Below are 13,197 nucleotides of genomic sequence, written 5' to 3'. Positions count from 1 at the left end.
TGGATTCCATTGAAATCACGGTTACAACGTAGATTCACCACTGCGTAGTGCGTAACCCTACGTATCATTCTTCTTCACAGCTGCGACTGCGACTTGCGAGCTGGAACATGGAACCACGACTCGGCAAAGCCCACATGGCGAGGCCAACGAGCTGTGACCTTTTGAATTTCGACTGACATGACCCGAGGGTATTCGAGTTTATCGTTGACCATCTCTGTCTCTCTGGCAACGGACTCCCGATTGAACTGCTCACCGGAATCGACCACTGTGCGATCAATCAGTCCCTGGTATGATAGTATGATAACTAGTGTTCACAAAAGCTTACCCATATGAGCGAGAGTCAAGAATTGCTGGTCAGTCGTGAGCTTGAACCTTGAATTTTTGGCAAACGGCTTCGTCAGTTGCGCAGCAGTGGCCAACGCACGAATGAATTTGGCTAGGTGACCATCGTCTGCGTAGTCACGGGCACGTACGAAGACGTCTTCCCAGCCAGAGGGCCGGACGGGCTTATACCTGACCATCTCCTCCGGGATAGGGCGAGGCGCGCCACACTGGCAGTACAGCATTAAGTCTGAACGGCCCTTCCATTCCAACAAGCGGCACTTGGCGGAGAGTGGAATCCACGGAACACTGTTCAACACGGGCCAGAAGGATCCTGCAGTAATGGAGTGCATAAGGAAGAAATCGAATCGAATCTGTTTATCGGGCCTCTGGGCTAGTGTCGTCCAATATACTTCCATGGCGGTTAACTGATGTGCACCTCTTCACAGGTTAGATGTGGAGGCTTACTAGCGGCGTTGAGACACTCGGCGGTCTTCTCCTCAAGCTCATGTGGCTTTGCTTTCCAAGAAGCTATTGCGTGCAAGAACTCTGTTCTGGCATTTTCTAATAGCCCGTCTCTGATCTGGAAGGTCCCATGCTCATAGTCCATTGCCTTTCGTAGCTTGTCGTTATTATAGATCTCTTCTTGGATTTCGACTAATCCTTTGGACTCGGATACTATGTGGGAATTCTGCTCAACGAGCTTCAGAATCTCCCCAAATGACGATTCATGAACGGCAGTCATAGCGAGGGCCTCGGCTGCCAACACAGGCTGGTCGAACTCGATGGCATACCCTAGATGGATAGGACAGTGTAGGAACCCTTCTCACTCCCGTCTGTTAGTGGTGAGATGACCTTAGGTTTCCCAGAATCGGAGTCTTACCGCTGAAGAACCGGTACAACATATCCTCAGCCCTGTCGTCTCCTTTGAATAGAAATTCAGTGACGGTATCAGCCACGCCGTTGGCAGAGATCTCTTTCTGAAAGAAGGCAAAGTACTCATCATAGTACTTTCCCCTCCCAAGGCATAGCTTGAATTTGGCCGGATCGGCGAAATCCGAAACTCGGCGCGCATCGGGCTCTCGAGTTGGCTTTTGCGAGTCTGTGGCCAGATTGTAGGCATTGGCAAGCTGGGTTGTAGTCGCCCCGAGAGCATACAGTGCTAGAATGTGGTGTGCGATATGGTCTAAGGACATTTGTTAACGCATGCTTACCCAGCTAGGTGAGGGCATGCTTACTATGAAGCCCAAGGTTGTGGATGTATATATGATAATTATCATGATTCTGTTGCAGAAGTTGCGATACTTTTGCGGTCGTCTCAGTCGGCAGTGGATGCGTTTGGTATATCCCCGTGGATGGAAGACTCTCGGGTTTGATTTGGATACGCTTGGGAGTCGCCATGATGAATTGCACGTTATAGATATGGTGTAGTACAGTAGTGCTGTCAAGGCTGACTTTGACAAGTCAAATGACCCAATCCTGCCTTTGGAATGTCCATCGTTTTGACTTGAAAAGCATCTGCAGGCACATGCTCATTCATTGTAGGGCTTCAATGGCCCCCGCTTTCTGTGCCGAGCTGCCGGCACTTTCGCTTTCCGTTCCCCGCATCTCAAGCTGGGGTGTCCCGAGCCAACCAGAGAGTGCACCCTGAAAGAAACTGGATACGCTGCACTAGGGACGGCAGTTTACCGTACTAGACCCCTGTAAAAGTGAGTCGTTCATCCTTCCCCCTGTTATTTTCTTTTTTTGCGGCTCGAGTCGGAGATCGCTCGAGAAAGCACATCAACAGACGGGCTTCCAGAGAACTGGTAAGCCTCCCGCCAACTGGCAAGGCTATAGGTATCCCTACGAATTGCCCCAATGACCCCACTGCCACACGTGCCACGTCTGATCTGGTGTTTGCCTTGCCCCACGCAATATCCGTTGTGAATTTTACTATAGGTCTGTTCAACGACGCAGCGATGTCAAACTAGGAGTGTAGGTTTTGGGTATGGGTGGAATGTCGATGAAGTGACATGATCGTGGACGATACGAAAAATGGTTCTACTTAGGTAGTGACAAGCCTGGAAATCAAGATATGCAGTTATTAAAGCGGAATTCAGTGGTCTAAAGCCAATACACTGTAGTAGCAAATGAAATAAATTCACGAGGGCCACGCTACACCGCTGGCTTGCGATACGCTCCTCCCATGGGACTTCGACTGGTATCACCGACGCTTCAAGCACGAGGACGCCACACTCACCTGCTCCTGCGGGCGCAATAAGAGCCCTGAGCACATTGCCCTGTGCTGAGTGTGGCTTTCTCATGCTTGAAGCGTCGGTGATACCAGTCGAAGTCCCCATGGGAGGAGCGTATCGCAAGCCAGCGGTGTAGCGTGGCCCTCGTGAGGCTGAGCTCAGGCAGTGCCTTAACTTCGTAGCTGTCCGAGTCCGCCCAGAGACGGTACCAGGAGGACAGCCCTGTGGAGGCCTCGTCCCACCAGCTCTGCCGGGCCTGCCTGCAGAGTTGTCTAAACGTGGAGCGTATCCCACTGACTGTGGGTTGTGCCTCCGGGCCCTCAGTCGGAGCTTCGGAGCGCGCCCCTTCGTCCGCGAGGCGGTCGGCCTCCTCGTTGCCTACTATCCCCATGTGCCCAGGGGCCCATTTGGGGGTGACGTCGTGGGACTCCATGGCCTGGTGGCATCGCAGGAAGGCCCATTGGGACGAGTCTGAGGCATTGCCCCTAGTGCACCATATGACGGAGGTGCTGTCGATGCATAGCCAGATCTTCGCTGTTGGGCCGGATGGCGATGGCCTGCTCGAGTCCTTTCCACGCACCGATTGCCTCTGCGTCGAAGACATGCGATACCCCCGTGCCCCGACGCGATAAGGTGCCTGGCCTGGTATACAGCGAAGCCGTAACCTACCCTGCGCCCTCCCGCGTTTTGCTCAGAGCCGTCCGAGAAAACCGTCACCTGGTCATCAGGTAGGCCCCTCCACCATTGCATGAAGGCCGCCGCGGCGTCCTCCTTCGACAGGCCTCCTGTGGGGTCGTCCCTACACCCCGGGGTGTAGTGTGGTCGGGTCAGGACTGGTCTCGGGATTTGCGGGAGTAATGCTCCTAGAACCTGGACCTTGGTTCTGGCCCGGTGTGTCGTGCCCGCAGTTGTCCCCCGTGCTATTCTGGGGAGGGTGGTGCGTTTAGTCAGGGGGTGTCCTTCGTCGACGACCCTGAGCCGTAGGGCGAACCTCAGTTTGGCCTCCTCGAGCGCAGCGTGTGCCGACGGCAGACCCGCGTGCACACCTAGACGGAGGAAAGATCTCGAGTCGCCTCGTCGTGGATCAGCTCGCTTGTCGAGATCTTTCCGTCTAAGAAAGATGGACGCGGAACCGCACACCCCGGCGCGTCCGACCGCGGACAACGAAACGGCCGATTTCACTCGGCCACAGGATCCCCAGCCCCCAACTAAACTCCACGCCGCCAAAAAGAGGAGCATCTACGGCATCGTCCCTCCCCCCGTAAACAAAGGTCGCAGCGTGCATGAGACTACCGTGGCTGCAGAGATGCGCAGCTACGCGGATGAACTGGACAGGCAGGCAAGGAACAGGAGGGAAGTCTACGAAACCGTTGCTGCGAAGATGGACAACCTCTACACCTGCGACCCACTGGGCGTTAAATATAACAACAACAACAACAACAACACCAACTACGGAGTCAGGAGCCCGCGAGCTATATTCTTCATCAGCTGGCGCTGTTCTGGGTTCTTGAAATGTTCGACGAGGTTGTCCATCTTCGCAGCAACGGTTTCATAGACTTCCCTCCTGGTCCTGGCCTGCCTGTCCAGTTCATCCGTGTAGCTGCGCATCTCTGCAGCCACGGTAGTAGGTAGTGAAATACGTTACTACGGAGTTACAGTTTACACTGTGGGCTTAGTCATCTCCAAGCGAACCAATCAGTATGGAGGTGGAAGCGAGGGTTAACAAGCAGCTTCGATTCACGCGATATTTCAATCTGACCTGCGATACGAATCCTCAACATCTCGTTTAACGCACGCGACCATTCACTCTACCATTGTGGGCTCGACATGCAAGATCTGCGTCTCAACTCCAATACAATTGCGCATGCAGTTTCGGACAAGGCTCGAGAGTATCTTTCCTCGGAGGGCTCGATAGATTGGACGCGTCTCAACTCCATATCCACTGACAGTCCGAATTTAATGTGTAAGGTCTGCCTCTGATACAGTCTTATCTATCCAGTACCAAGTGCCTAAAGGTTCACGACCTACTCTCACAGCGCCAGGAGACCGAGCATATGTTTTTTATACCTGGCGATCCCCACCGCCCCCAGCTACTCATCAAGGATACCCTTACCAAGCAGCCTATTTCTACCAGCTTCACTACCACCGCGTCCATGGTCTCGTACTTCGCCCACGCCAGCCCACCATACAATGCACTTTGGACCATTCAACAACAGCACTACGGCCAGACCCCGGGCCCTTCTCGCGGCGGTGATGACAAGGCTGGCGTGGGAGAAGTACGAGACTATCGACGTGGTGGTGGTGAAGCTGGTGGAAAAGGGCTGCCTCGTAAGGATATCCTTGATAAGGAGCTGGAGGCCGTGGGAGTTGCAAGGCATGAAAAACATGTGCTGAGTCTCCTGGCGCTGTGAGAGCAGGTCGTGGACCTTTAGGCACTTGGAGATGGATGGATACTAGTACCTAGCTCAGTTCCATGTGATGAGTTATTGGGGTAATTTGTGGGGATACTTAGATAGTCTGGCCCCAAATTTAGCAGCAGACGAGTTCCGGGGCCTCCCTCATAATGACGGACATTCGGACGCTGATTAATATCGGCCTTCAGGCTGCCGCTCTTACGTCAAACATGTTCAAACACGTTAGAAAGTGAAGCCGATGTGACGGATCTCAACCACCTCATGGTCCCATGGGAAAGCTTTTTCTGGCGCTTCTGCACTTACTAGTCCGGGTCTCGACTCAGCCGTTTGCCCGATGCTCCCCTCTTACGGGTAGAACAGCTCTTGCGGCATACATTAGGCGTACATTGGTACAATCAACGACAGTGCCTGCCTGATTCCCATCCCCGCCCTTCTTTGACCAATCTTCTTTAACCTTCTCCTCGCAGTTTGCCCTGAACACCATGAATAACATGCTTCAAATAGGGAAATCTCCGGTATCGCTCCATCTATGCTTATAATCTAGATGATTTGTCTAAGCTCGTACAGGTCTTTCATTTTGGCGGAAAATGTATCACCGTGACAAAAGATACGCTTTTGAATGAGCATCATCCGACCGTATACCGCTTGGAACTCGAGGAGCCCCGTTTTGGACTCCCAGGGACAGTCATCGTCAAGCAACAGAAATACAAACAGGAAGCTGAGCGTTACTTTCGCGCAGAGATAACTGCCTACAAGAAGCTACAAAGTTTCAAGGGACCGTGATTCCGACTCTATTTGGTGAAGGCTCTTTCAATGGGCGCCCTGCCTTAATCCTTTCAGAGATCAAAGGGATTACTCTGCGTGATTTGGCAAATCTAGTCGAAACGAGCGTCGAAGAGAATACTTTGATGGCGATGATGGGAACGGCTCAGAAAAGCCCGGTTCCTTCTGTTCTATCCATGGGCCGAGGCACAACATGGAAGCTCACGCTCCGAGGGGGAAACAGTAGCCCATAATGGTTCTCAAGGATAAAAACACATTTACAGTCATTCTCGAAATCTGCTTCGCCGATAAACACTGAGTAACTCTTTCCAAGCTCCACTGCAAAGCCATTAGCGCAGATCAACCATTTTGAGCTGGCCGCACTTAATTGAGGGACACCGTGACATGTGCCGTGGTAGGGTGGAATGCTGTGGAAGCTAGAAGCGGGAACAAGTCCGCAGAAAAACCCACGAGGGGCCTGTGTACATCCCCTAGGTTGCCAGACATCGCTACCCGAAATTAAGGAATATCGTAGCTGATGATGGCGGGAAATTTACCAGTTGGCGGGACACTGACAACTGGTCAGAAGATCTTGTTGATTATATTTAGAAAACTAAATATCGAAGTTGATATATAAGCGGAAATGTTGCCGGACGACCCTGCAATCAAGGCTCGTGTACATCAGGATTCACCAATGCCTCTTGAACATGCGGAGGGAGCACGAATGTATTCCCCAGACCAGCCCAATGAAGCGCATCTAATCTCGCAAGCCCAAGTTTCACAAGTGGGAAGCTCTGACTTTGGCAGCGCAGAACGTGTAGCCATGAGTCCACCAAATGCTTTCCCCGAGCCGCATGTGCCGTATTTGGAGCCTGTACTAGCAGCAACATAAGATAGTTTGATATTGCAGCGAAGCCAATGCGGGACCCTGTGAGTATCAGCATACGATCGCAAGTAAGTCTTGAGGAAATTGCGGCACTTTTTACTTACATGAATACCAAAACCCCGTAAAATCACTAGACGTCAGTCGTCGCGTGAAGTTTACCAGTACCGAGGCGCATTTCTCCGCTGCTTGTAGAGTTGCCTCACCGGTACCGAACTCGTCGGAAATGGCGATCTCGGGCAATGATTCAATTTCCGGGAAATCCATAAAGTCTAGCATGGACTCATCTATGTTGAGTGGTGATGTGGCCGACATATCCTCCAAATCGAATATCAGTGGTGGTTCAGATGACCTTGCCATGGGTCTTAGCATCGCGCGGTAAACATAGACCACGAGCAAGAGGTAGGCGAAGTGTATTGATGTCGGATATGGAGCTAGCCCGTTGACTGATTTGCTCCAGTTGGGTAGCCGGAAGGTCCGTGGAAGAGAGGAATACCAGCCGTTCAACTTTTCCAATAGTTCTCGGCCAACCTCGGCGGAGGCGACAAAGTTTGCGTTGAGAAGCTGGGACGCTCGGAGCGTGCTAGTAATCAAAATTAGCAAAGATCCTCTCCTCCTGTGCAGGAAACGAAGAGAGATCAGTTGTGAGCTGGGAACTTACTAGAATGTATCATGGATCTCTTCGCCGATTCGTGTGAGATTGACCAGATACCGAAATGGAATCTCCGTATCACAGGAACTGGTTGAGAATCCCTGTCGCGGGCCTACTAGAAAGTCACCTTCGTCCAAGTCACTTACATCCCACTCGGCGGGGTGGATGTATGGTGGCCGACCCATCAATAAACTGCGCCATTTGTCTTCGGCATATACGGCCCACCACAACCGCCGCCGAAGACGTTTCTCCCATGCCGGAATTCCCCACATGCGGCATTCGATATGGAGGCCGAGGGAGCAGGCTAGCCCTACGATTTGCCCGACGAAGGACCACAAGAAGGGGGTATCGGAGGTCTTATGGCGGGCCTCCTCTCCCGGCTGTTGATGTATGTACAGCAATGCTGCCTGCAGCACGGCTAACCGTGGACTGTGAATTTCTTCGGTGATGAGTTCGTAGACCATTCGCCATAGTGTCTCGATGGGCGGCTCATGATAGGTACTTAGAACACACAAATAGTCATCATGGGCGACAAATGGGAATGCGGATGCATAGATAGCTGCTAGAAGATGCACGGGGACTTTTTCTAATACCGACAGCTCCGGTAGCTGGTATGAGGTGGCAGTCAAGCCTAGCTGGGAGCGGGAAATGACTGGCAGAGCAGGGAAGACATACTTGACGAACCTGATTTCTTCTTAGCATCATCATATCTGTACTTCAAATCAAGGGGAGAACCACTTACAGTGCCACTAATCTCCTTCCATATTCAGGAGGCACGAGATAGTTCAGCCGTTCCCGTGTCGCTTCCCCGACTCCAGCCCTAGTTTCATGCTTGATGCTGGCGGTGAGGTCCTCACTCGTGATCATGAAGTGTACTGGAATTCTTTGCGCCGTAGGGACCCCTCCAGCATTGCGAAAGTGTACTTTGTAAAAATATTTCATGCCGGAGTCATCAAAGCAGCAGTGTCGCAACAACCACGGGTCTGATTCAGCCGAGGCGCCAAAAAGCTGGGCATAACCGCTTTCCAGTTGATCAATGCTCTGCACAAACTGGGTAGGAGGCGGTCTCCCTGGTACTAAAATACCAGAGGATGGAGATAAACCGGTGTTGTTTGGATCAAGGCTAAGAGACGGGAATTGCGGTTCGATATTCTGCGAGACGCTCCTTGCCAGACTAGACTCGCGGGTAACTTGGGTGTCGCATAGTTGTGAGACAACTGCATGTGCATTTTCTCCAGCTCCCTGTGCAGCGAAGGACGAAAAGCTGCCCGAACTTCGCTGTCGTTTTGGTGGAGGTCTATCAAAGGTACAGTCAAACTTGGCCGATCGGCATCGTTGACAGGCACCTCCGCCGTCGGTCTGGCATCCCAGCTTGCGTGCACGGCATTGATCACACGGGCGCTGACGTTTTGACCGATATGGCCGAGAGGAGAGAGGAGAGGACATTATTGCTATGTCGCTTTGTCGGCGAACGCAAATAATGTGGGCTTAGGCGCATCTTATCCGATCATCCCAGTGGAGATATCATCGGCGAACGGAAGATGATTGACGGCCGAGATCAGAGGCCGAAAATCTCTCAAATTAGGTGAAACCCCAGTCACCAGTGTCTGCAATAGCCAATAGACTTATTGGGCTGCGTATGATTCTGGTATGAATAATTAATTGCCCGAGACTTGTCGGCCGATGCCCAGCTAAGGTGGATATTGCCGTCGCTCGCCGGCCACTGTACTAGCTGGGGTTGGATACGTATGATGTCATCCGCCGATCGGCGAACTGGCAAACCACGTGTAGTGTCAAGGCCACAGGGCATCGGCCAACGGCACCTATCTCCATCTCCATGTATCGATATGAGAAATTTCAACGTAGTTAATGAGTCAACAAATATAAGATCATTCGGACACAATGTCCTATTCAGGAAGGACCTCGGGACCTCGGCGGCGGGAGTGAATACCTAGAAGTATATATACTGTCAAACAAGCCCTATTTGTATGCTTCCACTTAATACTTCCATCCGATATCATTCACTTCCCTGCATCCGCGAACATGCCAGCCAGCCGAGAAATGAGCCGATATGATCATCTCAAGGCTGTCTTTGCCAGGCGCCTTGGCCAAGATCCCGAGATCAAGGATGATTCAAGGTCTGAAATTACATTGGTCCCAAAGTAAGACATTCCTAAGCATCTATAGTATCAAGGTACTGACTGGACATAGACAACCAAGCGTAGAAAGCCACAAGAGACCCAAGTCTCTTCCTAACTTCAATGGTAAGCATCCAAAGTAGGACTTTTGAAACAGAGATCCCAAAGCTAACAATCTGCAACGATAGCCGCCGATATGTGCTTCGGTTCTTGCTGCAGGAACAACTAGATGCATACCTAATATAACGTGACTGAAATCAACGACCATAATTTCGCGGGCTCGCAACAATCGGGACATCCTTATTAGTTGATGCACGCACCTTATAAAGTAATGGATGCCTCGAAATCCTGTCCACGAATCTCGAAGTTGGTCAACATCCGGCAACTCAAAGGGGTTAGAGTGGGCGAACTCCTTGAAGTATTCGAAGGGGATGGATAAAGAGAAACTCGTAAGGAGTCTGTTTAGCCTCTTATCAATGGCTGCAGAGCTAGTTACTTGGTGGTTAGGTTTATTGGTTCGAAGGGCTTCGGGAGGTTAACGACGTTTGATCAAGATCCTCAACGTCGTACACAATCAACAAAGTAATCAACAAGGTCTACAAGGCCCTCCATAGTTAACCGGTGATACCTGCAGGCCCCACACAAGCTACCCAACAGGCTAGAAAGCGGGGAACTCGGCCACGCGGGGAAATTTGCATAAAAATGAGATAGCTTCTTCACTCCTTACAGGGAGGGTGCATAATTATCTCTTTGTGATCAGCCAATGAAATTACTTCATTCTCATATAGGCGTTTGCTTCCACATTAGACGGCCGAGTTCCGAGCTAAACACATGAGGGGTCAGCCGAAGCCGCGGAGATTGACATAGGCAACAACAACAGTCAATACTGCCCGCCTTCCTAGAACTGCAAGATTCCATATCACCACGCATTTGGTAATATCCAATTCATTCCTTCATCTTACCACAATCTCGAGCTTCTCCAACCTAGCACAAGATGATCTTCGAACCGGCAGTGCGGACTCAGCTCCCCACAAAGGACCTATTGTCTTGGATCTTTGATGAGCCGGACTATGATCAAGACCAGCCAGTGAGTAATTCCACTGTCCCAACTACGTTTCTCCTAGCCGCTGAGTTAACGTTACTAGATTTATGTAGATGTGCACAACCCCTCGCGGTCAATCTCCTGCAATCAGGCGCGGAAGATAGTTCGTCAGCTCATTGCCGGCTTACGAGCATCTGGTTTGCAAAAAGGCGATTGCGTCCTTATTCATTCATTCAATGATGTATGATCTCCTGTGATGGGGTCCAATTAAGAATCATGGTATGCTAACTGATTTTAGATCAACTACAGCATGCTCGTGTTGGCCATCATCGGAGCCGGGGGAATCTTCACCGGATCCAATCCGTCGTATACTCCGCACGAGCTCGCGCACCACATCAAGGCCTCCGAAGCCAAGTTTCTTTTCTCGGAGCCTGAGATCGTAGATTCGCTCCTGCGTGCGGCGGGGGAGAGGGGCGTGTCTGAGAAGAATGTCTGGATTTTTGACAATCTAAACCAACCCATTCCAAAGGGAATGCGATCGTGGAAACAGCTTCTGACAGTTGGTGAGGAAGATTGGGTCCGATTCGACGATTTGAAGACAGCCTCAACAACTACTGCGGCAAGGCTGTTCAGCAGTGGCACCACTGGGTTGCCTAAGGCCGTGACAATTACGCACTACAATCTTGCTGCGCAGCATGAGCTTGTTATCGGAGTGAATCCGCGTCCTTTCCCAGTGAGTTTATCCCCGCTATCAGCGTGATTGAAGTTGCAGGAAACAGATGTGGAGAGTATCACTGACCCTTGTGCATCCTTGAATAGACCACGCGAGTCATTGCTGTGCCTCTTTTCCATGCATCTGCAGCTCCAGTGTCGCATATCTCAACACTGAAAGCAGGCCAGATGGCATACATGCTGCGTCGTTTCGACCTCCAGACGTACCTCGACACAGTTGATAAGTACAATGTCACTGATCTTGCGATGGTTCCACCTATTGTGATTGCGATTCTTATGTCTCCTCTTTCCCAAAAGAAACCTTACCTCAAAAAGACCAAAGCGGCCGCCTGCGGTGCTGCACCTTTGGATAAGAATGTGCAAGCCCGATTCCGCTCACTGATGGGCGATGATAGCCCTTTCACTCAAGTCTGGGGCATGACTGAAACATCATGTGTTGCGACCATGTTCCCTTACCCCGAGCATGACGATACAGGTTCTGTGGGCCGACTTATCCCAAACCTGGAAGCTAAGTACGTTCAATCCATCCGTACTGGAGATAATCTCCTGCTAACATTGGTATCCAGACTCATCGACGAAGAAGGCAACAACATCTCCGCCTGGGGTGTCCGCGGCGAGCTGTGCGTCCGAGGCCCTACAATTACACCTGGATATTACAACAACCCCGAGGCCAACGCCGACTCCTTCGACTCCGAAGGCTGGTTCAAGACAGGCGACATCGCCTACTGTGACGAAAGTACTCGGAAATGGTACATCGTGGATCGCCGAAAGGAGCTGATCAAAGTGCGTGGCTTCCAGGTTGCGCCGCCTGAGATCGAGGCTGTGCTCTTGTCGCACCCGAAGATCGTTGATGCGGCGGTCATTGGAATCACCTTCCCTGGCTCTGATATTGAGTACCCGCGTGCCTATGTGGTTCGTCGCCCGGGCGAGTCGGGGCCCGATATCACGGAGGCTGAGGTTCAGGAGTTCGTGTTGAGTCGGCTTTCGAAATATAAAGCGCTCACGGGGGGTGTGAAGTTTGTTGACTCGATCGCACGGAATCCCAGTGGGAAGATCTTGAAGAGGCTTTTGCGCGAAGAAGCGAAAAAGGAAATTGCGGATGGGGTTCTGAAGGCTAGACTCTGAGCGAGACATAGAGGTAGAATAGATCGACCGGCGGTATTGGTGATGGTTTATTGTTTGAACGCCACCTACTATGGGCCAGGAGTTTCTAACTAGTCGACGGTTCTTCTATTTCTAGATGCAACATAATCGGACTTCTAACATTGAGCAGTTATGCAAGACAAAATCAAACTTCATATCATAACATGAGGCTATCACCCTTTCTTCGCCCCAAAAGGAAACCCAAAGAACGATTTTCTCCTCCCTCCTCTCTCACTAGAACCGTCCACCGTCCCCAATTTGAGCCTTTCCCTAAACCGCCCCAATATAGCATCCCTATGATACCGACGAAACTGTTTCGTCGCATCCTTCCCAGCAACCGGTAAAAGAACTATTTTATATCAATTAGAAGAGTGTAACCAGTACCAAACCCCAGAGCCTGGGAGATCAGGAACTGAAGACTCACTCTTTGCTCCACCAGGATGCTCATCAACAAATTCAGACAAATTATACACCTCCCGACCAACGACAATCCACAAATCACAGGCGGTATTGTGTTTCGACACTTCCTCCAGCGAATAAGTCCTAGTACCAGGCATCGCACCCGATTCAAGAGTGTCACTCATACTTGGTGGTGGGGTCTCGTCGGGAAAAGAGGGCACAAGGGGCTAGAATGCGGGTGGCCCAATAGAGTGAGATATAGATAATAGGATGCGAGCTGACGCGGGGAACCTGGAGGGGGGGGACCAACCGGAGGATACTCAACGAGCGGTAGCATGTGGGATCGCCGGGGCATACTACGGTCCCTTAAAAGATGATCCTGCATATGGGCTTATGCATGCCCTGACATGTGAATGGAGGGATGTCTTTCTAACTAGTATTCATTGCGTGCATTCACTACATCAATGTAATTTG

At 51.3% G+C, this 13,197-nt stretch overlaps 6 protein-coding genes across 6 annotated transcripts; 4 read left to right on the top strand and 2 right to left on the bottom strand.

The window, feature by feature from the left end:
* Positions 1-74: 74 nt before the first annotated feature.
* On the bottom strand, positions 75-1,722 carry N7515_002195 (questin oxidase family protein; the record flags this gene model as incomplete). The annotated part of the gene is made up of 5 exons (XM_056662939.1): positions 75-265; positions 326-733; positions 790-1,143; positions 1,205-1,507; positions 1,560-1,722. The coding sequence occupies 5 exons, from the start codon at positions 1,720-1,722 to the stop codon at positions 75-77; spliced, it is 1,419 nt and encodes a 472-aa protein (XP_056525052.1).
* Positions 1,723-3,678: 1,956 nt separating this feature from the next.
* N7515_002194 (uncharacterized protein) lies at positions 3,679-4,113 on the top strand (the record flags this gene model as incomplete). The annotated part of the gene is made up of 1 exon (XM_056662938.1): positions 3,679-4,113. One exon carries the CDS (start codon positions 3,679-3,681, stop codon positions 4,111-4,113), a length of 435 nt encoding a protein of 144 aa, XP_056525051.1.
* A 598-nt stretch (positions 4,114-4,711) lies between these two features.
* N7515_002193 (uncharacterized protein) lies at positions 4,712-4,969 on the top strand (the record flags this gene model as incomplete). The annotated part of the gene is made up of 1 exon (XM_056662937.1): positions 4,712-4,969. One exon carries the CDS (start codon positions 4,712-4,714, stop codon positions 4,967-4,969), a length of 258 nt encoding a protein of 85 aa, XP_056525050.1.
* Positions 4,970-6,399: 1,430 nt separating this feature from the next.
* On the bottom strand, positions 6,400-8,715 carry N7515_002192 (uncharacterized protein; the record flags this gene model as incomplete). Its single annotated transcript, XM_056662936.1, has 4 exons — positions 6,400-6,662; positions 6,725-7,200; positions 7,279-7,953; positions 8,012-8,715. The coding sequence occupies 4 exons, from the start codon at positions 8,713-8,715 to the stop codon at positions 6,400-6,402; spliced, it is 2,118 nt and encodes a 705-aa protein (XP_056525049.1).
* A 597-nt stretch (positions 8,716-9,312) lies between these two features.
* Positions 9,313-9,636, top strand: N7515_002191 (uncharacterized protein; the record flags this gene model as incomplete). Its single annotated transcript, XM_056662935.1, has 3 exons — positions 9,313-9,431; positions 9,481-9,533; positions 9,596-9,636. 3 exons carry the CDS (start codon positions 9,313-9,315, stop codon positions 9,634-9,636), a joined length of 213 nt encoding a protein of 70 aa, XP_056525048.1.
* Positions 9,637-10,401: 765 nt separating this feature from the next.
* Positions 10,402-12,306, top strand: N7515_002190 (acyl--CoA ligase; the record flags this gene model as incomplete). Its single annotated transcript, XM_056662934.1, has 5 exons — positions 10,402-10,494; positions 10,553-10,690; positions 10,748-11,182; positions 11,269-11,693; positions 11,748-12,306. 5 exons carry the CDS (start codon positions 10,402-10,404, stop codon positions 12,304-12,306), a joined length of 1,650 nt encoding a protein of 549 aa, XP_056525047.1.
* Positions 12,307-13,197: the final 891 nt, after the last annotated feature.

Source organism: Penicillium bovifimosum (assembly GCF_028826915.1).
Source record: "Penicillium bovifimosum strain IBT 22155 chromosome Unknown utg000002l_segment0_segment0, whole genome shotgun sequence".
In the NCBI taxonomy this organism is placed as follows: domain Eukaryota; kingdom Fungi; phylum Ascomycota; class Eurotiomycetes; order Eurotiales; family Aspergillaceae; genus Penicillium; species Penicillium bovifimosum.
The sequence above is the reverse complement of the archived record's forward strand: the minus strand, read 5'-3'. Positions and strand labels throughout refer to the sequence as shown.